Genomic DNA, 25,631 nt, shown 5'->3' with positions numbered 1-25,631 from the left:
TTATTGGTTTTGAGAGTCTCCCTTGCATGTCAGCTTCTCTGGCCCTGGAAGGTCCAGTCCAACACTTTAAGGTTTATTCAACCTTTAGACATAAAAAAACTGGAACATTAAAAGAAAGAAAAAAAACAGGGAAGTCCAACTAGTTTCCCTTCATCTGTTGAACTGAAACTAGAGATGACCAACAATTTGTGATTAAAAGTTTCAAGTTTCACTGAAACGGCAAAGCAAAACAATTCTTTTGGCTCTGCAACAAGCTATTGCTTCTAGCTGAAGAAATATGGCGTTCACTGAAGCTGGCCATACACGGGCCGATAAAAGCCGCTGACAGACCTAGTCGGCAGCTTATTGGCCCGTGTGTGGGCTTCCCCTATCGATGACAGCCATATGTTGATCGGGCAAGGTTAAAAATCCTGTCGGATCGCGTGACCACATCTGTTCGTTGATGCGGTCCCGCGATCCGACCACCTGTATTCCATTCATTATGATTTGATCATTGGGCCCTAGGGCTCAATGTGGGCATATCAGGGAGAGATACGATCGTTTAGGGATATCGCCAAATGAGCGGATCTCTATGTGTATGGCCACCTTTACACCAACCGATTTGAACTAGGGATGCACCGAATCCACTATTTTGGATTCGGAGGAACCCCCGAATCCTTTGCTAAAGAACCGAATCCGAACCCTAATTTGAATATGCAAATTAGGGGTGGGAAGAGGAAACCATTTTTTACTTCCTTGTTTTCTGACAAAAAGTCACGGGGTTTCCCTCCTGACCCTAATTTGCATATGCAAATTAGGATTCAGTTCAGCTGGGCAGAAGGATTCGTCCGAATCTGAATCCTGCTGAAAAAAGCAGAATCCTGGATTCGGTGCATCCCTAATTTGAACGAGCCAAAAAATATCTTTCCAAATCCAAATTCCCATCAAAATTATCTTCAAGCTATAAAATACCAAAAACTAGTCAATTCATGAAATTGCCTACTTTCATGACCCGCCAACATCTAGGGGCCGATTCACTAACTTCGAGTGAAGGATTCGAAAGGTAAAAAACTTCAAAATTTTTTTGGGCTACTTCGACCATCAAATGGGCTACTTCGACCTTCGACTATGACTTCGAATCGAAGGATTTGAAGTAAAAATCGATCGACTATTCGACCATTCGATAGTCGAAGTACTGTCTCTTTAAAAGAAACTTCGACCCCCTAGTTCGCCATCTAAAAGCTACCGAAGTCAATGTTAGCCTATGGGGAAGGTCCCCATAGGCTTGGCTAACTTTTTTTGATCGAAGGATATTCCTTCGATCGTTGGATTAAAATCCTTCGAATCGTTCGATTCGAAGGATTTAATCGTTCGATCAAAGGAATTATCCTTCGATCGTTCGATCGCACTATCTGCGCTAAATCCTTCGACTTCGATATTCGAAGTCGAAGGATTTTAATTCCTAGTCGAATATTGAGGGTTAATTAACCCTCGATATTCGACCCTTAGTGGATCGGCCCCCTAAAGTCAACTATAGCTGTAGGGTCTCACAGTGGACAAAGCAATGTTTTGAAGGGCGTTTCACCCTCGTGCACCTACGTCGTTACAAAGGGTTTTTCATGGAATCATTTGGTCACCATAAATTAAGACTGACCAATCACAGTATCAGAGGAATATAAAAGTGCTTCGCTGAAAACCCCAGATGCACCAAACATCCAAAAAGAAATAAATAAATACCTACGCTTATAAAATTAAATGAACTAGTCTTCAGCTGTACATTGAAACAATGGCGACTGAAGATACGTAATTATAGTTAAAAAAAAAAACATCAACCCACAATCTTTGATTCGAATGCGAATGTAGGACAACCGCGTGCTGTAACAGATTTGGAGCACCCTGTGCTACTCTTTAGCACTGCAAAGATCGCCGTATGGTTTCGGACAGGTGCATGGCTCAGTATTAACATACGTTGGTAACATATATATTTATATAACCCCCTCCAAGGAGGAGATTAAAGATGCTATTGTAGCAAACGTCCTTCAGCATGAGCTGAACAAAAGAAATGTACTTCACACCTCAAAAGGTGTATTTTTTTTCAGTATCCATACTGGGATTTCTCCACTAAAATGGCTGCCGCAAGCTGCTGAGCATCCATGACGTGTGGATTCCTTTTCATAACTAACCGAACAAGTTCCGCGGGAAAAATGTTGCATAGGTTTATAAAAACTTTCTCTCTGGCACCCAGAGGATATCTTGGAGGTTCTTGCTGTAGACCACAGTACGGTATCCGCCAACTATGATCCTGGTGGTCTGGTGGGCTTTGGAAAGCAAATTGCTCATAACATGGTTGTGAAGGGTTGCCAGACACAGAATAATTCTGACAGTAACCATAAGACTCCACGCCATAAGGCCTATCCCAGCTCCCAGTGGCTTCTTGGCTTAAAAATTGCTTATGATGTCGGGGTGGGGGACTTTGATACAAACGAGAATCCGAGACACTTTCCATTCTTGTGGAGACTAAAGATCTACCCATAATCCCGTTCTTGGAAATAGGGGAATTCTGGGAAATGCGATAATCATTTGGACAGCTTGAACGGGCTGCAACAGTAAGGTGTTGAGGAGGTCCTGACATGTATGGAGGCTGTGGCTTGTGGTGATGCTTTTGTTCCTGCTCATGACCAAAACTTTGGACTCTATTTAAAGGATCATGGTAGCAAGACATATATGTCTGAGAACCTGAGCGTGGGTGAGGATGCACGTGCTGATACTTTATGTTTTCATCCAATGGTGGATCTGGAGAGCTGACGTGAGAATGGTCATTGTAGCCGACATATGAGTCGTTGCTACCACAGCTCAAGCTTCCCTCACTGCTGCAGTCAGAAGCTACTGAGCTAATTCTGTAATCCGTGTCCAATGAGAAACGCCTTTCAGGACTTCGAGCTCCAGAAATACTAAGATTTGAATAAGCATTCATCATGGAGTAATATCCTGCATCCACTGGCGAGTCACATTGGGGATACTGATCACATGACATGGCACTGTGACTTTTTGTAGACCTAAAACCTGGAGAATAGAGGGCAGGAGATGCTTTATCCTGAGATGAGAAATGGCCAACTGAAAGAATTCCATTGCTCAGTGGTGTTGTGCTTTGGGGTTTATTAGTAGATATACTAACTAAAGATGGCACAGACCTGCTTTCAAACTTATTTTTGGTAGGAAGTTTTTCTTCTAAGTCATACGCTTGAGTCCTTATACTGGGGTCTGATTGCCTCTTTGGGGTAGAACGTTTCAAGTCATAGTTGGTATCCATCTTGGTATTGGAAGGGACACTGTTGCTTTTAACAAGTCCAACTTCACTCGCTGTTTTGGCTGCGCTGCTTCTAGACATGGCACGGAGTTCATCGGCAACTGAACGCTGCGGTTGGCTACCCCTTTCGGGGTGATAATATTTGCACTTATGCCCATATGTACATTTCTTTCCTATGGAGAAAAAAAAAAATATATATATATGAGTTTATATTGAACTCAAATTACTTTTACATGGAGAACTACAAGTCCACGGTGATTCTGCCTACATATAAATCTAATTTCACACATCTTCTAGAATGACTTTTCTTACAGGTATGGGACCTGTTATCCAGAATGCTCGAGACCTGGGGTTTTCCTTATAAGGGATCTTTCCGTAATTTGGATCTTCATACCTGAAGTCTACTAGAAAATCATTTAAACATTAAATAAACCCAGTTGGCCGGTTTTGCCACCAATAAGGATTAATTATATCTTAGTTGAGATCAAGTACAACCGACTGTTTTATTATTACAGAGGAAAAGGAAATGATTTAAAAATTTGGATTATTTGGATAAAATGGAGTCTATGGGAGATGGCCTTTCCGTAATTTGGGCTTTCTGGATAATGGGTTTCTGGGTAACGGATACCACACCTGTACTATGTTTTGTATTTTTAACATTTAAAGAAACCTCAGATCCTTTGAACTTAACCCTAAGGCAGCCATACAAGGCCTAAACTCACAGTGCTACGCAATATGTTGGCGCTATATAAATACATGTTAATAATAATAATAAGAAGAAACTCATACAGTATCTGACTGATTGACCACAGGCAAATGGAGGTCAGGCTCTTGCATGATGTAATATTCTGAAACCAGCTGAATACAACTCTGTGGCATTTTAAATCATTAACCATATATGGTAAAAGGGTGATTTGGGAAATTTTGATGCAATGCTTTTAATGGGTAAAAGTTGGCCAAAAGCTCCAAATTGGACCTTGTGCCATTGTCCTATGAGAAGGGTGATTGGGATGAAACAGGTTAGAAAGATAAAGGAAAATCCATTAATACTTGGAATCTACTACTAGGCAAGTGCCTGTCATTAATGAAACAAAAAATGAAAATTGGGTATCACATTGATCTCAAAATAAGACACTTATCAAAACCGAAACCGAGGGCTACATTTACTAAGGGTCGAATATCGAGGGTTAACAAACCCTCGATATTCGACCATCGAAGTAAAATACTTTGAATATCGAAGTCGAACGATTTACCGCATTTAGTACGATCGAACGATTGAAGGAAAAATCGTTTGATCGAACTATTAAATCCTTTGAATCGAACAATTTGAAGGATTTTAATCCATCGATCGAACGATTTTCCTTCGATCAAAAAAAGCTAGGAAAGCTTATGGGGAAGGTCCCCATCGGCTAACATTGGTGCTCGGTAGGTTTTAGGTGGCGAAGTAGGTAGTCGAAGTTTTTTTAAAGAGACAGTACTTCGACTATCGAATGGTCGAATAGTCGAACGATTTTTAGTTCGAATCGTTCGATTCAAAGTCGTAGTCGAAGGTCGAAGTAGCCAATTCGATGGTCAAAATAGCCAAAAAAAACATTGAAATTCTAAGTTTTTTTCATTTGAATCCTTCACTCGAGCTTAGTAAATGTGCCCCCAAGTGTCTTTTGTAAATTGCCACATGACAACTGCCTGTGCTGATGTTTCACACAATTCCCGTTGGCAGCAATGGGGATGCATTTTGACATTTTGATGCAGTATTTTAGTGCAAAATGTAGGCAAAATACTAGAAACCGATCCCTTTCCCATTGGCCTAAAATTGCCTTTAAAAACAGAATGTATATATACCATAAGGACATGGCTGCTTCTTGTATTCAGGGACTACAGGTTTCTTCCTCAAAAAGTTATCGAGGCTCGGCCCATGGCGCCCCAATGGATCATCCGGAGGCATAAACCTGCAACAGAGGGGTGGATACAATTAATCCACAGGGAAATTTTAGCAGATACCCAGATGGATGCTTTTTCATAAATACAGATGGAGCATGATCTTAATTTTTATCTGGTACCCGTTGCACAGCTCTAATTTTAGTAAAAAAAAAAAAAAAGGGGGGGGGTCAGTGACTGAGGAAGGGCCATGCCATCCCGAAACGTTTGATCAATGTAAAGTGTTGATAGCACCATGGAATAAAATTTGGGATCACCCCGTTTGCAGTAAAAACAGGTATTGGCTATCTTTTCATATATATAGGATTCATTGCTGGCGTGTGGCTAGGCCAGTGCCATATACCTGCTTCCCCTTAATTGACTTTGGATGAATTAAATGAATGGCTGCCTGGTTAAAGGAAAAATACAATTGTCCGTTAACTCCATATCCCATTGGATTTACAAATGTTATTTGTAAATCCAATGGGATATGGAGTTAACGTAGCTATAAGGGACTCCGGAATGGAAAAGAAAAACATTTATTGTGATCTATACTGCAACAAAATAAGCAGCTGGAAAGCAGAATGCATCTTTATTAACATTTACACCCCTAGGCACAGGCACAATTAAGATTTCAAAGCACTAAGGTCAGTGATTTACATAATAATAGACATTGTCCAGTCTTCTGGATGTGTCAGGTCCTTTGGCTCAAGACCTAAAAAAGTCTATTTCTGCAAACAAGCCTGGAGCTGCAGCTCTATCCACCCCATTGTTATTCTGACCTTACTGTCATTCATAAATACACACTGGATAATGGTACAGAAGAGAAGGAAAGGAGAGCAAACGGTCTCAGCAGGTTTTTTAGATGTGCCACCTTTATGCTGGCCCCAGGCTCCCTTCCAAACCCATTGAGAGCAGCTGGAACCTTAGCTGAGAAAATGATTCAACTTTACCGGTTTGCTAATCTCTTATTGCCTTTTTTTGCTCACATAGTTACATAGTTACATAGTTACATAGTTAAATTGGGTTGAAAAAAGACAAAGTACATCAAGTTCAACCCCTCCAAATAAAAACCCAATATCCATACACACACCCCTCCATACCCTCACATAAATTCTATATACCCATATCTATACTATAGAGTTTAGTATCACAATAGCCTTTGATATTATGTCTGTCCAAGAAATCATCCAAGTCCCTCTTATAGTCATTAACTGAATCAGCATCACAACATCACCCGGCAGTGCATTCCACAACCTCACTGTCCTGACTGTGAAGAACCCCCTACGTTGCTTCAAATGAAAGTTCTTTTCTTCTAGTCTGAAGGGGAGGCCTCTGGTACGGTGATCCTCTTTATGGGTAAAAAGGTCCCCTGCTATTTGTCTATAATTTCCTCTAATGTACTTGTAAAGTGTAATCATGTCCACTCGCAAGCGCCTTTTTTCCAGAGAAAACAACCCCAACCTTGACAGTCTCCCCTCATAATTTGTCTTCCCTCCCTCTAACCAGTTTAGTTGCACTTAGTCTCTGCACTCTCTCCAGCTCATTTATATCCCTCTTAAGGACTGGAGTCCAAAACTGCACTGAATACTCCAGATGAGGCCTCACCAGGGACCTATAAAGTGACATAATTATGTTTTCATCCCTTGAGTTAATGCCCTTTTTTTATGCAAGACAGAACTTTATTTGCTTTAGTAGCCACAGAATGACACTGCCCAGAATTAGACAACTTGTTATCTACAAAAACCCCTAGATCCTTCTCATTTAAGAAAACTCCCAACACACTGCCATTTAGTGTATAACTTGCATTTATATTATTTTTTGCCAAAGTGCATAACCTGCATTTATCAACATTGAACCTCATTTTCCCGTTTGCTGCCCAGATTTCCAACTTAGTCAAACCCATAAACATATTTTCGTCTTACTTGTCATTAACAAAGGAATACATTAGCAGCCTCTCATCAATGAACTTCTTCCACTCGGGCTTTTCATTTGCCAAATCCCTGTAATTGTCATTAGACACTATGATTCCATCCGACTCGAATGCCAGCTTCACTATAAAACGGTCATCATAGCACACAACCCTTCTGCCCTGAACACGCCGAGAGGGGGTAAAGACGAGGATCTTTTCCTTTTCCAATTTTCTTAAGACTTCCTGATCTGGGGAAAAAGAAGGACATTCAAAATGAGACAGGTGAAATATGCGCCATGACAGGAGTAGAGTGGACGTTGAAGGTGATTAGGAGGAAAGTGTAGGGTGGCTTTATCCCTACATGCTGTAGATCAGTGCCATCATATAAGTACCACTTGGCACCAATATACTATAGTTCCAGATCTCTTTGATCTGTCACATGTCTACTGGCAATGCACAGCACAGCAAGGTTCAACATGGACATGCAATAGATTGCATAGGGCCCCTGTCCACAAACTGACACTGTTCCAATATACTAAGTAAGGTATAAAACTACTGCACTGATTTCAGATCTCTAAACAACAGACACTTCTGCTTTATTGCTTTGTCCTTAAGGGCAGAGACACACAGGAAGATTCACCCGGCGACTAATCACCTCTTTTTCGATCGACTAATCTCCCCGTAAAGCCTTCCCGCTGGTTAGAATGTAAATCGCCGGTGGGATGGTACTCGGATCACTTAGTTTTTCGAACTTCGAAGAAGTTTCCTCGTGAGGCAACTGCGGGGGAATTGAGAAAATTAAGCACTCCGAGTGCCATCCCGTTGGCGATTTAGATTCTAGCTGGCAGGAAGGCTTTTCAGGGAGATTAGTCGCCCAAAGAACTGGCAATTTGTCGCCTGGCGATTACATCTCCCTGAATCTTAGCATGTGTCCTTAACCTTAAAGTCAGAAAACATTGTCAGCTGAGGAATACCTTAAAGAGACAGTATACTGACCAAATACCCAATCTGAAAACAGTGAATGCTTTGTTTGAATTATCATTCAGAGTAATCCTAGACAATCCCATCTCTAATTTAACAAGCAATGGCTTGAAGCAACAATTCAGTTTCCATGAACTTGGGGGCACTCTGCATTGGAACATTCTGCCCCTGCAAATGGTATTGGAAGTAATAAACAACATTATATTGCAATTACTAATCCCTTAGTGCATATACATATAAGGAATAGAGTAGATGAGTGAGAAGAAGACATGTTCACCTGTAATGAGTGCATCAGGCCTGGACTGCTCCTTCCGCCATGCAGGGACAAACACAGTCACATCTTTATGGCCCCTTTCCAAAAACCAGGAGACAGCCAACTTAATCCCACGGCAAGAAAAGACTTCTTTATTGCCATGACTGGAAGAGAAAGAGAGCATTGGGTTATGTGGGGAAATGCAACAACTGATTTTAGTACAAGTAAATGGGTCATTGACAAAACAGGATTCAATTTTAACTCCTAGAGACCCTTACTCCATTGTTGCCTTAGGCGAAAACTTTCTACTCCCTGAGTCAGAGTTGTACCGGCCCTTTCAAATAATGCATTTTACCAACACACACTGGAAACGCTCAACCACAAAACACCACCGTCTTTGAACGGTGGTGCCTATCGGGGAAACTGCCACGCAGAGTAATTTCAGTCTTATACTCACACCTAACCTCCCCTAAACAACTTAGCATTTTATCATATATTAAAGCTTGGAACAATGAATTAGGAACTGGTATTGAGGAGGAAAAATGGAATAAGCTTTGGCTAAATTTAAAACAAAGCACCATTAATACAATACTGCGCAAAGCAGGATATAAAGTGCTTTTTAAGTGGTACTTAACCAGGATAGTGAAATTTTCCCCAACAACATTGGGAAATTGCTTCCGAGGGTGTTCCAATTTGGGCACAATGGGCCATATATGGTGGTCATGCCCCCAGGCAATTAGGTTTTGGACTCGAGTATACAACCTCATATTTTCGGTACTAAATGTGAACTGAAGGAAAAACCCATATGAAGCACTATTGGGAGCAGTACCAGAGATGCTAACCATGGTTCTATTACATCTACTTCATTTTATTGGCAGCAAGACAAACCCTGGCTAAATCCTGGAAGCAAAAAGCAGTCCATTTTCCCAATGTAAAAATGAAAATTGATTGGATTTTTGTTAATGAAAAACTCACCAGCATAACCCTAGATAAACATCCTCAGTTTCTAAAAACCTGGCAACCTTGGATTGACTACAGATATGGGGTATGCTTTCACCTAATCTATTATCATAGAACATAAGCAGAGATAGACCATTTTCATGCATATATCAGGCACTTTTATTAGATATATGTGTTTTGTTTTGGTTTTTTTTTTAGTTTCGGATATGCTTTACAAACAGCAATAGTACCAGAGATGCATAACCAATGTAAAACATCATTAAAAGCCTTTATTGTCCTATAATGTAACATATGGTATAGCAGTATGTATGTTAAAAAACAATATTGAGGGAAAAAAAAAGATAAATAATATATGTTATCATATATTTAATGCATTATATTCACAAGAGGAAGCATGCTAATAACAAGGGCTAATTCATGGAAATATAATTGTCTTAAACTCTCCATTGAAATTGCCAATGGTGTGTCTGTTGACACGCTTTTGTTATTAGCCTTGACCCATATTATTAAGCTATTAATACATCAATAATAATATAAACAGTGCTGGAGGATTAAGATCAGGGGGGGTCAATGAAACACTCAAGAACAGGTTCATTTCCAAACAATTCCCACCAGGAACAAACAGCTTCTGTACAACAATTGACAGTCATTGATTGCTGTTTTATACTACCTCTCCCTCACAGAAGTAAATTACATTTCATGCAAAGAGTTAAAGGGATCTAATAACTGAATCAAAATGACTATAAATAGCACGTTATCTTGGCATTTGAAGGACATTAATCTGTTTCTATAAAATATGTAACAATATGTCACTATCTAACAGGGCTGAGTACAATGCACGAACATGGAGAGCTCAACCTAATCCCAACACACTTGTTGTAAGTGTAGGGTGCTTATCCGGAAGACCCTTCCCTCGCATAAGGGTCAATGGGTAAATGACAAAAGAAATTCGGATGCACACCTGTTAGTTGCAATTGTGTCCAAACGATCATTTATTTGAAGCCCAAAGTATACATAACAAAGGGGCAACGTTTCGGACCCCTCCGGGTCCTTTATCAAGCCTATGTAACAGGGCTGTCCAACTGGAGGACCACAAGCCTGATAGATCTTTTCAAGGAACCATAGTTCATCAGGGCTCAGTAGACTTATTTTTATGACATGATCACTGGCAGTGCATTTCCCATTCAAATGATCTACAATGTGGGCAAGAACACTCTCATTATTGAAGTTGGCATTGAGAGGACCAAGGCATTCAAAAGGCTATGTGCTCTCATCTTAATCAAGGAATACAGATTACTGATGTCAGCTCTAGACTACATAGTGAACCATACAAAGATATTTTTTAGAGCAGGGGTCCCCAACCTTTTTTACCTGTGAGCCACATTCAAATGTAAAAAGAGTTGGGGAGCAACACAAGCATGAAAACGTGCCAAATAAGGGCTTCGATTTTTCTCTTAGTGCTCATTTTGAAAACATCAAGCGCACACGAGATGCCACATCATTCCACCTTACCTCATTGCAACGTTGCTGCCATCAATGACAATAGGTCTTAGGTTTTCAGTATCATCAATCAGCTCTTGCTGGAAAGGAGATTCTGGTCTCTGAGACTCCATGGAGGAGGTCTCCCGCAAGACTGCACCATTTCCACCACCATTCTGTTCATTCTCACTCTTGCTACCAAGTTTGACAAGCTCCCCCAAAATGTCATTAATTAAAGCATTAGCACCAAGTTTGTTGAGGACAAGTAGAACCTGTTCTTCAGAGTAACCTAGTTTAAGTGCAAAGTCCAGTTTGGTTTGGTATTCCTTAACCACATCTGGTGGTTTCATTATTTCTTTAGTACTTGCTACATTTTCCTCTGTTCTAAGGTCTTGTATAATCTCATTGCGCTTTAGTATGTATGGTTCTATACAAGGGGATCTGCATAATTGTCTGTGCTTCTTAGTTACACGTTCTGCCACAAGTCTACCTGATAGATCAGATTCATTATCAGAATTTGTGCTTTCTTCTGAGTCCCCACTTGAGCTGCATGTCTCCCCAGAAGTGTCTTTATCGGAATCATCTTTCCTTGAATTTGTTTTATCCATTGTTGGTTTCCGCAAAATAGTCCACGGTACAATCGCACTTATGTGCGTTTCGCTGCTCTCCACATAAAGATGGCCAAGGCTATTCTTCCGATGGTCCTTTAATCCCATGAAGCTGCTACATGTGTCAGGTCCCACCTTTCTGAAGCTTTGATAAAGGGTCCTGAATTCCTGAAGAAAAAAGAAAAATTGATATCAATTGTGTTCATAATTACACACACATTTTAGCATTTGTGTCTTATCTAAAGGCTTATCCATACTGCACTTCTGAATGGACAAGATCACCCTAACTTCTGATTAGCCGACAGATTACTTAGTAGTGACCCACAGTATCTATAACTGGACAGTTTGTACAAACTAACACCAATGGATAGGCTCACCTACTATTACATGTTAGGGATGTTGCTGTCCTTTCCTAGAGTAAATAAATATGATTGTACTCGAATTAAGAATAGAAAATTTCTCCAACCTCCTTCGCTTTCTTCATTACTTAGACATCCCTGTCTTACCAAAATACCCCCCCCCTTCTATTAATTACCCTCTCCCTCTTTGACTCTCTATTCTAGCATCATTATCCAGTTTCATAATTCCAACATCTACAGTCTTTAATTTGCTATTCCTTAAAGGGATACTGTCATGGGAAAAAATGAATCAGTTAATAGTGCTGCTCCAGCAGAATTATGCACTGAAATCCATTTCTCAAAAGAGCAAACAGATTTTTTTATATTCAATTTTGAAATCTGACATGGGGCTAGACATATTGTCAATTTCCCAGCTGCCCCAAGTCATGTGACTTGTGCTCTGATAAACTTCAATCACTCTTTACTGCTGTACTGCAAGTTAGAGTGATATCACCCCCCCAGCAACCTAACAAAAGAACAATGGGAAGGTAACCAGATAGCAGCTCCCTAACACAAGATAACAGCTGCCTGGTAGATCTAAGAACAACACTCAATAGTAAAAACCCATTTCCCACTGAGACACATTTAGTTACATTGAGAAGGAAAAACAGAAAGCATTTCTCTCCTAAAGTGCAGGCACAAGTCACATGACCTGAGGCAGCTGGGAAATTGTCAAAATGTCTAGCTCCATGTCAGATTTTAAAATTGAATATAAAAAAAATCTGTTTGCTCTTTTGAGAAATGGATTTCAGTGCAGAAGTCTGCTGGAGTAGCACTATTTACTGATGCGTTTTGAAAAAAACATGTTTTCTGATGGATCCCTTTAACTTCGCTCTTTGCTCCCATCCATCTGTTCCCTTCCATCTTCTTCCTCTTTCCTCCCCCAGTCCAGCAGCCCTACCAATGATGACGACACAGAGGAATATAATGCTGACTAGTAATTGACTAATAACTGACTAGTACAAACTGCACCATCTGCAGGCCCATGGCCAAAGAAAATCAAATCCACAAATAATTAGATTTTAATTCAATCAAGTATTGAGTTTTATTCAGCCAACAATGGTATAGACATGCATGTGATCACTGACTAATTACTTTGCACCACCCCCCAAATATGATCACACCCTCCCCTCTTTGTCTTTGCCTACTCTCAGTATAGGAGGGTTCTCTCTACTTGAAGGTTTCTATTTGGCTTTCTGTCTGTTGTTCTCCAGCCATCTACTGTTGCCTTTGTCTGCCATTTTTGGAGCTCCATCTGCCTTAATGGCGACTGAAAACCAGAAGACTTACAATAAAGGGCAAGAGGACTTTAAAGGCTAAAGAACATGTTTAAAAAGAAGACCCCTGTGTCTCCACAAGGGTTTTGGGTGGATAAACATGACAGACTCTTATCCTACAACTCATATTACACATATCAATACAGAGAATTTTCTTGGTGTAGCAAGCGATATATATAATCCAAAGAAGGGACCAGACAGAAAGTCAGTAGAGCGATCAAACCCTTGACTCAAATTTCAGTTCATTCTACATTAAGCCATTCATTTTTAAATAGCAAGCTTACACGTTGTTGGCAAAGCCAGCAAAATGAGACAATAATGAAATCTGGGCTTTCCAGTAAGATCAACACTCTCTTTCTTTACCAGCCAGTATTGTTATTGTATGAATTCTTCTTATGCCTTTGTGAAATCTCCTGGAGCCAATTAAGATTGTATCCCAAATGAGGATTTTTTTTTCTTAAATTTGTGGCCTTCAGAGTATTTCTAATAAAAAAATAAAAAAAAGATTGTAAAAAGAAAGACTGACGAAGTGCTGTGTTGCCCAGCAACCAAGCTGCAGTTGCTAGGATGCACTCCTTTAACATGCCATAGTGAATGCTATCACAGTGAAAGATTAATTTGGTCTGAACAAAGGCCCATGAAAGGGAGTGGGACAGGAGTGCGTCTGGTTTACCCTCCCAGAACAATGGAGCTGCCAAACCAATCTGAAAGCTCTGACATTATTGTTCTCTAAGCCTCGCAGTTTTCTTAGGCCGGAGGAAGTATATTTAATAGGGGCACATTTTTAGACTTGACTGAAAAGTTTGAGAAAACTATTATTTAGCCACAGTTCTAATTCTGGGAGATGACAGGTCAATCCACCAATCATCCTGAAGAAGACAGAAATAAAGAAATCCCTCCCAAGCAAGCCTATTCTTTATGAAGGGAGGGAGGGCTTAGTAAATCAACCCAAATGCAAATCTGAAAAAAATGTTTTTAGAAAAGTTTGTTACTGAGGCCCCACCACTGGTTTTGTTACGCAAAATTAAAATTAGAAATAAAACCTGAAAAGTTAAGTGAACCAAAAAATAAATAAAAATGTTGATTTCTGGTCGTTAACATAACTTTACATTAAATAAAATTTTATCACATGTTTACAAATACCATATATTGTTTTTTTCCACAAAAAGAAATACTTTTTCCAATTTTTCCATATTTTAAAATGTTCTTCTGCATTTATATGTACTTAGTGAATTATAAACAAATTATTAAGTACATATCAAAATTGACTAACTACCACAATAAATATTTTCAATTTTTTCTTTTTTAAAAAGATGTATCTACATTTATAAATACTTAGTCAATTATAAGTAAATTATTGAGGACCTATCAAAATTATAAATGCACAAAAGCAAAACTGGGAAAAATATTAAGGGGCCCATTTACTTAGCTCCAGTGAAGGAATAGAATAAAAAAAACTTTGAATTTCGAATGTTTTTTTTTTTTGGCTACTTCGAACATCGAATGGGCTACTTCGACCTTCTACTTAGAATCGAATGATTCGAACTAAAAACCGTTCGACTATTCGACCATTCGATAGTTGAAGTACTGTCTCTTTAAAAAAAACTTCAACCCCCCTAGTTTGCCACCTAAAACCTACCGAAGTCAATGTTAGCCTATGGGGAAGGTCCCCATAGGCTTTCTAAAGTTTTTTAGGTTGAAGAAAAATCGTTCGATCGAACGATTTCTAAGGATTTAATCATTTGATCCAACGATTTTTCGTTCGATCAAACTATTTGCGGTAAATCCTTCGACTTCAATATTCGAAGTCGACGGATTTACATTCGGCAGTCGAATATCGAGGGTTAATTAACCCTCGATATTCGACCCTATGTAAATCTGCCCCTAAGTGACAAAAACCTACACACCCAAAAATAATTTTAAAATGATATGTATAATAACAATATTGCTACTTCTTCCATTTTGTAAAAAAAAAACCCCAAACTTTAAAGGTCGCAGTCCAACTGACGTCACAACAGTCATCACTGGAAAAATACCGGTCATTGTATATTAAAATAAATACATTTTCCATTTCTGAAAACCACAAGCATTGGCATAGTGATGTTTCTGTATAGATGGTCTTTAGACAAGAGGAAGAGTTCATTAGTCCCTAATAATAGCAATCCAATGGGTTCCTTTGATCATATTTGTTTTGATCAATTATTAACTTCTGTTTCTTACTCTGCAAATTTATTGCATATACTTTGACTCTCTCTTTATTACCAGGATCTACAACTTCATATTATTTATATATATACAGAGCGAGAGAGAGATAAAGTGATCCAGCATCTGGTCACAGAACTGCTTGTGTTAATAAATGGTGGGGATGATAGTTTTGTATAAACCCTAGTCATTAAACCAGGGATGAACGCATGGAGCTCTAGGTCCTGTGGTCATCATGCAAATGTGGTGGCCTTGCAAACACTCAGCAGCATCTGGCTCTTCAGTCCCTTCCCCAAGGAATTAGGGAAATGGAACGTTGTGCAGCTGCCTCCTACCTCTTCCATTCAAATGCTGAACATCAGAAGAAATTGGAGCTGTTAGTATAGGCTCACTCGTGCAACTGCTTCTTAACTGTGCCAAATGAGGTCCATCCAGGAGTTGCTTATACTATGAAGCCTTTTTTAGGTGATATGTTAGGGTCCCCCACTCAAAAATAAAATTTGCTAAATTTGCAAAATGAAAGGGAATATAATTCTGAGCATCTTTCCAATATACAACATACACACATTTTTCAGTCGTTTTACATTTATTTGCAATTTGCCTCTCCCTCTTGAAACAAAGTAGCAGAAGTCAGAAAACCATTGAAACTGATTCTAATGCAAATGCAATTAGAATGTTAAACTCACTTGTATTGGCAAGGCACTTAGAATTAGGATCTGTTTCATAAATAAATATAAAGGGTTTTTTGGCTGGAGAACCTTTTTAAGGTCAGCCACCCAGACCTGTGCCTGCCAGCCTCATTCAATTAGAGTAATAATGATTCACTTTGGATATTTTTGAGACCTTATTGCTGTTTAGAGTGCAGAGGACTTACAGTAGGGGGCACATTTACTAAGTTCGAGTGAAGGATTAGAATAAAAAAAACTTTGAATTTCGAAGTTTTTTTTGGCTACTTTCGACCTTCGACTACGACTTTGAATCAAACAATTCAAACTAAAAATCATATGACTATTCGACCATTCGATAGTCGAAGTACTGTCTCTTTAAAAAAAACTTCGACCTCCTACTTCGCCACCTAAAACCTACCGAGCATCAATGTTAGCCTATGGGGAAGGTCCCCATAGGCTTTATAGCAAATTTCTGATCGAAGGAATTTCGTTCGATTGATGGATTACAATCCTTTGAATCGTTCGATTCGAAGGATTTAATCGTTCGATCGAATGATTATTCCTTCGATCGTTTGGTCGAACGAATATCGCTAAATCCTTCGACTTCGATATTCGAAGTCGAAGGATTTAACTTCGATAGTCGAACATCAAGGGTTAATTAACCCTAGATATTCGACCAATAGTAAATGTGCCCCTCGGTGTCAAAAATGCAGGACGATACATGGATACATGATCACTCTAATGAAATGGGGATACTGAACATCTCTTCAAATATATCCTACCACCCAAGCAGGAAAATGATCGCTCCATGGTGCTCGCTGGAAGATCCCCGGGCTGATGCAGGTTTATCCTTATAAGTCAGGTAATAAATATAATCAATTGGGGGTGCCTAACTTTTGACACCCACAATGTAACAACACTTTCCTTCTCTTTTAACATTAGAATACAGAAGGAACAATCAATGTTGGGGTTCCTGCTGTGCCAGCTGGTGGCTTAATCATATCATTTACAGTGTAATTCATGGTACAATAGCTAATAGAACAAAGATAATTATGACCTCAATTAATTGAAATATTTGAATTATTTGCTTGGCCTGTATGGGAGAAGGTTTTCCTTTAATTTGGAGTTTTCTGGATATCAGGTCTGCATATAAGATACTTATACCTGTACCAGGGAAGGTGGTCGTACATTTTAAGGTAAGCAGATCCTTGCCCTCCAAAAGGCAGGTGATATCTGGCTAATCCAATTGTTTGTCCCTACTGCTAAATCATTGGATTACATTGATGGGCAAACCAGCTGGCAGGATGAGGACCTCATCAAACCTGAAAATCAAACCTGCCCAATTGAGATCAGAACGGTTTTTGGCCAGATATCTGTCTGGGAAGCCCCATACAAGGGCAGATAAATGGTCTACAGAACCTGAATCGGCATTTTAAATCTGCCCGTGTATGGCCACCTTAAAACATTTTCTGAGTTGCTAAAATGCTAAATAACCAGTAGATATTATCCCATGCTTTCAAACATGAAGAGGTGGCAAGTGCTTAAAAGTGTTTCTGCTGGTGAAAATGCCAAGTGGCGGTTACCAATATACTGCCCAAAAAGTCTCTAAAATCATCTACTATCAATTTTTAAAAAAACATTTGAGGAAATTTTCGATGCATTGCTTTATCTAACATGCTTAGTCCTAATTTTTATTTGGAATGTACTGAAGATCTCCTCTGCCAGTGCCGCATGTAGACCGGGCCAAACGGAACACAAGTCATGTCCTATTATGACTTTATCCTATTGTATTATTTTATATTATAATCAATGCCCATGTCAAAAAAAATAAAGATCGAGGGCCAAGATATATGAAATACCTGCAGTAGCCATAAAGGGGTAGTTTGTTGACCAAAATAGGACAAGAACGTATTAAAGAAACTCTTGTCAATTATAAATTAGTTTCCACTGATACCCAACGCTCAGATCTATCATTAACCAGGAGAAGAAGATTCTTTGTGTTGTCCACCTGTTAAGCGAAGACACAATTAACCTGCTTACATCTACAGAACATGACTATTTTAAATGGTAGCACTTAAAAAATTGCTTAGTAAGCACCAGGCACTTGTGCAGCTGCTGAGGCACTAATGTGATGCTCAGCACACTCCTCAGGAGATGGTTATCTTGCCATGCTACCAAGCAGCTGCCAGTAAGACCTAAGTCTTAGAGCCTGTATGTTAATGAGGGATATATATATATATATATATATATATATATATATATATATATATATATATATATATATATATATATATATATATAGCAGTGAACTTGAGGACTTGAGGGCTAGAGGGTATTTATGATTTATGTATTTTACCCCATGGTAGTCACTTCCTGGGGTTTTTTTGTTGCTCTTTCAGACCTGCATGCACATATGGACAATGGAAAACACACTATTCTGCAATTCTGAAGGTTAGAATTATTTTAGTCTTCTTTCATAAATGGAAAACTATTTAGAGGGAAAATATCATTTGAAATCTTAGTTGGACTTATGTAGAAATGACGCATTACCCCTAAAAATAAAGATATATAAAAAAAAAAATAAAGATACATGTATGAACCATTTTCCTATGCCCCTTAGGCTCACAATGTCATGCAACCCCTCTCTCGCCTTATGAAGTGATGGATTCTGGGAAGTCCCTTGGCTTTCTAGAGAATCTGTGCTCTGCCCACTATGGAGGGAATTCAAATCCTAGAACCCATCACTTCACAGTGCAACAATATAAGGAAAGAAGAACTAAAGTCTAACTTAAAAAGTAGGTAGAAATGTTGTACATTATTTTTTGTGCTTCTGTACCAGCCCAAGGCAACCACAGCCCTTTAGCAGTAAAGATCTGTGTCTCCAAAGATGCCCCAGTAGCTCCCCATCTTCTTTTCTGCTGATTCACTGCACATGCTCTGTGCTGCTGTCACTTACTGAGCTTAGGGACCCACTCACAATATACAGTACACATAGAATAGAAATGTCACAATATAAGGCTGATTAGATTACAGATAATTACTACATGGCAGCACAGAAACCAGTGCAATTAGCATCAGAATCTAATAATCAGCCCTGTAGCATCAGCTTATATTACAGACCAACCTCATTTTCTGCTGGATAATTAGTGACAAGCCCTAAGCTTAGCTTCTCAACAGCTGCTCAGAGCCCACTGAGCATGTGAGTGTCACAGACACTTTCCAAGATGGTGACCCCCTGTGACAAGTTTGAAGTCCTGGATCATTGCTGCTATTGACAAGCTGAAACTTTAGGCTGGTGCAATAGGTTCAGTATATAAAATATGGCATTTTTAGCCATATTCAGTTTTAGGGTTTAGTTCTCCTTTAAACTGCATTCCTTAGATGAGTGGTGAAGGTCCCTGCAAGCACATGCTGTCAATTATGATTTCCTTTCAATCTGTGGCACTAAGTTTATGTGAGTGAAAAATATTTATATATTTGGGCAACAAAAAGCCCTGTGTGGCATTGCTCCTAAAGTAACAAGGATACTCTCAAGTTTTGGAATCCACACAGCAAAACACTGAAGAACGTTACATAAGAAATCTGCGAATCTCTGATATTTCAAAGAAACCGAACCTCAGAATTTTTAGACCTTCTTCCCCGTCCTGATCTGGTCTCAACAATGGGCCATACAGTACATGACACTGGAAATGATACACAGGCTAAAAATGCTTAATAAGCACAAAACTTGGATCTCTGAGCTTGGACTCATGAACGGCTTCATCACTTTATAGTTTTTGAAACAATTATTCTTGGAGCAGGACTAAGGAATACTCCAATCCCGCTGCCTGTTGCCAACTCCAAAACAAGGTAGTTGAACCAATTGCTGCTGTCCTTGGTATGTTCTCATCTTCTGTGATAATAATTTTCCCATTAAACAGATTGCAGTCTACAATATCGTGGAATTTCACCACCTTCGTTCCACAAAGAACTGGAGGGTTTCCTTATTGAGCAAAGTCTGAAGCCAAAGACACCATAGTCCGGTTTATAACTTGTAGAAGAGAAGCCCAATCCAACCCATTATTTCATCCATACTGTATATTGTCTGGTGTTGCCATATTTTTGTCCACCTGGATATGTACCTCAGTTTCAGTCAAAATCATCATTCCTTCAGGTCCATGGATAAACTTACAGCCCCTTATCAGGATAATAGAAGCCGGAGTGTTGGTGTGTAGGGATGTTACATTTGTACTCTATATCCAGCAAAAACGTAGTAGGGAAAATATACCTGTAAACTGAATTTAACCAGCTGTGTAGGGATAAATAGTCACCAAATTCCAATACAACCCTGAACATTCAGCATTTTCTAGCTCTATCCTACACCAAATCTCGTTCAACAAATAGTACACAAATATGCTGCCATACTGTCATTGTGTGCTAAAGGGGACAATAAATAGAATCTCTTGAAATGCAAAGGCAGGCTGATGTCAGGCTACAACCTTCTGACCTTGTGTCTGTTTGTATGATGCCCCCTGCGGCCTACGATATGTCCAAAAATTGTGTGTGCAAACGTTCTGATAAGGCACAGGGTTGCACACTTTGTATTGATGGGTTAATGTTACATAATGAAAGTGTGATCTCTTGTGGCCAAATATATCTACTTCTGTTTGGATGTATGGATTTGTCCCTTATTATATAGAAGTGTTTCTATATCTATCTATCTGTCTGTCTGTCTGTCTATCTATCTATCTATCTATCTATCTGCCTGTCTATCTGTCATCTATCTATCTATCTATCTATCTATCCGTCCGTCCGTCCGTCCGTCTGTCTATCATCTATCTATCTATCTATCTATCTATCTATCTATCTATCTATCTATCTATCTATCTATCTATCTATCTATCTGCCTGTCATTTATCTGTCTGTCTGTCTATCTGTCTATCTATCTATCTCTTTTGGTTTCTGGTATGTATGCTCACATAGTTGTTAAATTCTATTTTTTATTTGAAATTTTAAAAAATTTAATATATTTTTTAAGAAAAAAAAATAAAAAAGACAAAATGATTCCAGGAATAATGATGTGTGTGTAGCTTGAATTCATTTAAATACACATCGCTGCGGCTTTTCTTTGTCAAATAAAAAATAAAGCATAAAGCATTTATCCCCTGTTGATAAACAATGGAAGAGAAATAATGAATACGTAATAAATACCCCCAGCCCTGCTTTCTCGGTATTTAATTACCATTGTGTCCCCAACGAGCGCTGTTGTCTGCAGACCTCCACCCTTACAAAGGAAAGATGTCCCATTGAACAGATTGGTTAATGCTCTGGGGTAACAGATGTCTAATGGAACGACAGGAGACCAGCAACTGGTGGGTTTACCCAACTTCTGAAAAACTTTCAATAAGCCAATGCATATGGTCACATAATGGGGCAATGTGTAGGGAATGCCTTTTAACTCTTTCAGCGCCTGCTGGAACTGGCCAAGCTTGATCCGAAGGGGGCGTTATTGCAAAGACCTGTATCTCCTTCTATATATAAAATGGAAAAAGTACCGAACTCACGGTAGCACAAAACCATTTACACCATTTTTTTCTGGTCCCTTGAAAAATGTAAAATGGGGGTTCTACTGTATATAACACAGTTAATGTCTTTTCTTCTGAATGGTGATTGGTTTTTTTAATTATGGGAGGGTCTATAAAAGATGGCATTTAAGTATCTGAAACAACTGTCACATTAGAGATTGCCTATGACTAAGTGCTAGGTAAGCATGAAACGCGTTAGGCTCCATGTGGGGAGTATTTGATATTTTAAAATGTTTTAATAAAATGTTATTTTTTATCTTATAAGCAGGCATGTTGGATTTTTTTTTAAAGCAAAATGTCTTTTCTGGCGTCTAAGCGTCCCCAAGGCTTCATTAGTGTCCCCTTATGGCAGAGAGGAGTGCACATTAATTTAGGTTCATATTGCATGGCAGTACAGACAGTGTAACAGCCTGCAGCATGCATCCATGGAGGTCCAGAGTTTAGCTACTACATGACCCTGTCCGACCCTATAAGAAAACTTACCATTAAAGCCACTGTAGCTTTTATATGGGTATTAGGTAAATTATCCACAACGGCTTTCAGGAGAGAGAAACAAACGGAGAAGCCAGGGAAAGCGCAGGAGCTCACGTGAGCTTATTCCCTAGGCATAAAGTAATCACATTCCCATTCACATGCCACCCGTTAAGCCTTGGGAATGATCAGCACTGACTTAACCCGGCGCAGCGAGAGCAGCCGATCTCACAAGTAGAGTGCAAGCTCCCTGCAAAAAAATGACCCAGTGGCAGGTAAAAAAATAAAAACACCATTGTCCTCCAGAATTGAAAAGCAGCAAATCGCATCCCACTGTCAGGGTAACTTGCAGCAATGAACAAGCACAAATCCACAGTGATCCCACAATCCAGGCACTTACTTTAAGAGGGGAGCAGACAGACATGGGGCCCCTGGAGCAGGTCCTTAGCAGAGTTCCAGGCAGCAGCAGTAGCAGCAGAACAATGACTGTTGGAACAGATGGAGAAGCAGAGTCTATAGTGAGCAGAGAGGCAGCCAATGGCTGGGCAGGAAGCTCACAATTACTGGGCCAGGCAGATGTAAAGCAACCTCCCCATTCTGTGGCAGGTTTGTAAGAAGAGCAAGTTGATTTCATTCCCAGGGCCCTGCCCCGGGGCAGCGTGTGCATTAACGAGGGGTGTGCGGCAACAATAGACCAACACAAAGGAGGCAGCAGGCAGCTGCTCAGTGAGAGGCCAAGTCATTAGAGCGCAAGCTGCTCGCCTCAGACACCTGGCTTTGTGTACTCTCTGCTTCCCGCATTGTTTCCCCTATTACAAAACAAAAATCTCATCTGTATTTTGAGATCTCCTACTCAATCTGCGGTACACACTGGAGAGATTTAAGAAAACTTTTGAAGGAAATAAAAAAACTGGGCAATAAGGGAAAGATACATTTCTGCTGACGATTTATATACAGACGAAGTTGCAAATACCGGCAATATTTTCAGGGCAAAACACCCACCCTTTAGAAATCAGGCCCCTAAGAACCGTGTGTATGAAAGAGAGATATATGCTTTCTTTCCCTTCCCCTCATTATTTGTCAAATCATTCCAGATTCTATTTTATTTAAATTAGCCCGAAACATTTCTAATTAAATGGAGTCGTGATGGGCGAATTTATTCACCAGGCATGGATTCTGGGTGAATTTCCGCACTTCGCCACGTGCAAATTTTTTCACTAAACTGTTGCAAAAATTCGATGCGACAAAAAAAGTCGCGCGCATAAAAATTATTGCACGGAAAAATATTTAGAGGCCCACTGACTTTACTGCAATTGGACAAAAGATTTGCGCGTGTAAAAATTGTCGTGTCTCAGAATTATTTTGATGCCCATTTACTTCAATGAGTTTCGATAATTTTTCGCCTTTTTGCAAATTTTTCCGGCTTTCGTGAATTTTTCAGCAATTTTTCAGCAGAACGAAAACGGGACACATTTGCTCATCACTATTAAAGGGGTTGTTCACTTTCAAATTAACTTTTAGTATGATGGAGAGAGTGATATTTTGAGACAATTTGCAATTGGTTATTATTTGTGGCTTTTAATTTATTTTGTTTTTTAATTAGCAGCTCTCCAGTTTGCAATTTCAGCAATCTGGTAGCTAGGGTCCAAGTTACCCTAGCAACCATGCACTGATTTAAATAACAGACTGGAACATGAACAGAAGAGGACCAGAATAGAAAGTTGAGTAGCTATGACAATATATTTGTAGCCTTACAGAGCATTTGCTTTCAGATGGGGTCAGTGACCCCCCCCATTTGAAACCTGGAGAGATTCAGAAGAAGAAGGCAAATAATTCAAAAACTATAAAAAAAATAAATAATGAAGGCCAATTGAAAAGTTGCTTAGAATTACCTATTGTTTAACACACTAAAATTAACTTCAAGGTGAAACATCCCTTTTAAGAGAGAAAAATGTTTAGTTTCCCTCCCCGTCATCAATTGTTAAATTATATCAGATTCTATTTTATTTCAATTAGACTAAAACATTTCCAGCAAATTAGACAGGGATGGATTCCGTTATCTGGAAAGTTCCAAACTACAGAAAGGTTGTCCTCCATAGACTCCATTATAATCAAATAATCCAAATTATTAAAAATTATTTCCTTTTTCTCTATAATAATAAAACAGTAGCTTGTACTTGATCCCAACTAAGATATAATTAATCCTTATTGGAAGCAAAACCATCTTATTGGGTTTATTTAATGTTTACGTGATTTTCTAGTCAGACTTAAGGTATGAAGATCCAAATTACGGAAAGACCCATTATCAGGAAAGCTCCATGTCCTGAGCATTCTGGATAACAGGTCCGATACCTGTATTTTTGTATACATACCGAAAAGATCCAAATTATGGAAAGACCCATTATCCAGAAAGCACCAGGTCCCGAGCATTCTGTATAATAGGTCCCATACCTCCCAACTGTCCCGTTTTTCGTGGGACAGTCCCGATTTTGACAGCTGAATTGTTTCTGAAATGTCCCGACTTTCTCTTTGATCTCCTACACTGAACAGCCAGAAAATGATACAAAGTTTCTGAAACTTACTTGGCTTTTGGCAGAGAGCCCAGAATAAGTGGCAGGTGCACTTATAGATACATTTGTAACAATTTAAGAAAAGCAAAGAAACAATTGTAACAATTTAAGATAAACAGGTCTCTTGGGGAAACTGGGACTTACAGTTTAAAGGACAATTCACCTACATTAGCAAAAGTGTAATAACACATAAAAACCACAGAAATATGTTCAAGATTTTTTTTTTTGCAGATAAGTTGTCTATTTCTGGGCAGTGTCATTCTGTGGCTACTAAAGCAAATAAAGTTGTGTCTTGCATAAAAAAGGCATTAACTCAAGGGATGAAAACATAATTATGTCTCTTTATAGGTCCCTGGTGAGGCCTCATCTGGAGTATGTAGTGCAGTTTTGGACTCCAGTCCTTAAAGGAGAAGGAAACCCAGTCGGCGCAAAACCCTCCCCCCTCCCCTGTGTTGCTTCCCCTCCCTCCTCCCTGGCCTACCTGTCCCGCTGGGCAAATACCCCTAACTTGTTACTCACCCTTCTGCGCAGGTCCAGTCTACGGAGTTCACCGACGCCATCTTCTTCCAAGCGATCTTCTTCCTGCTTTGACCGGCGTTTTGGCGCATGCGCAGTAGGAGCATTTCGCCGGTACGGATCTACTGCGCATGTGCCAAAAGTCACAAAGTGAAATCGGAAAACTTCATGACTTTTGGCGCACGCGCAGTAGATCCTTACCGGCGAAATGCTCCTACTGCGCATGCGCCAAAGTGCAACTAAACTGGTTAGAGGGAGGGAAGACTTTAATTATGAGGGGAGACTGTCAAGGTTGGGCTTGTTTTCTCTGTAAAAAAGGCGCTTGCGAGGGGACATGATTACAATTTACAAGTACATTAGAGCAGTGGCGTAACTTCCCGGGGGAGCAGGGGGTGCAATTGGGCCAGGGCCCGCACCCCGCAGGGCCCCCCAGCAGTCACGCGCCCACTGGAGTCGGCTGCAGCCGCACGGATGAGGGTGGGGGGCGGGGCCCGGCTGCAGGGCCTGCACCAGGGCCCGTCCCCACCTAGTTCCGTCACTGCATTAGAGGACATAATAGACAAACAGCA

At 39.7% G+C, this 25,631-nt stretch overlaps 1 protein-coding gene across 1 annotated transcript; it reads right to left on the bottom strand.

The window, feature by feature from the left end:
• Positions 1-1,366: 1,366 nt before the first annotated feature.
• On the bottom strand, positions 1,367-22,570 carry zc3h12c.S (zinc finger CCCH-type containing 12C S homeolog). Its single transcript, XM_018250334.2, has 6 exons — positions 22,377-22,570; positions 10,822-11,564; positions 8,374-8,513; positions 7,129-7,363; positions 5,129-5,235; positions 1,367-3,459 (listed from the first exon to the last, which is right to left on the bottom strand). Exons 1-6 carry the CDS (start codon positions 22,398-22,400, stop codon positions 2,075-2,077), a joined length of 2,634 nt encoding a protein of 877 aa, XP_018105823.2. The 5' UTR covers positions 22,401-22,570; the 3' UTR covers positions 1,367-2,074.
• Positions 22,571-25,631: the final 3,061 nt, after the last annotated feature.

This window comes from Xenopus laevis, chromosome 2S, assembly GCF_017654675.1.
Source record: "Xenopus laevis strain J_2021 chromosome 2S, Xenopus_laevis_v10.1, whole genome shotgun sequence".
Lineage (NCBI taxonomy): Eukaryota > Metazoa > Chordata > Amphibia > Anura > Pipidae > Xenopus > Xenopus laevis.
The sequence above is the reverse complement of the archived record's forward strand: the minus strand, read 5'-3'. Positions and strand labels throughout refer to the sequence as shown.

What these genes read in the sequence shown, in the direction of transcription:
- zc3h12c.S (XM_018250334.2), bottom strand. Translation starts at nt 22,400, where the DNA reads ATGTCTGTCTGCTCCCCTCTTAAA. An exon ending in CTGTCTGCTCCCCTCTTAAA is followed by an intron (nt 11,565 to 22,376) that starts GTAAGTGCCTGG and finishes TTTTTTCTTCAG; the next exon opens with GAATTCAGGACCCTTTATCA. An exon ending in GCCTGATGCACTCATTACAG is followed by an intron (nt 7,364 to 8,373) that starts GTGAACATGTCT and finishes CTTTTTCCCCAG; the next exon opens with ATCAGGAAGTCTTAAGAAAA.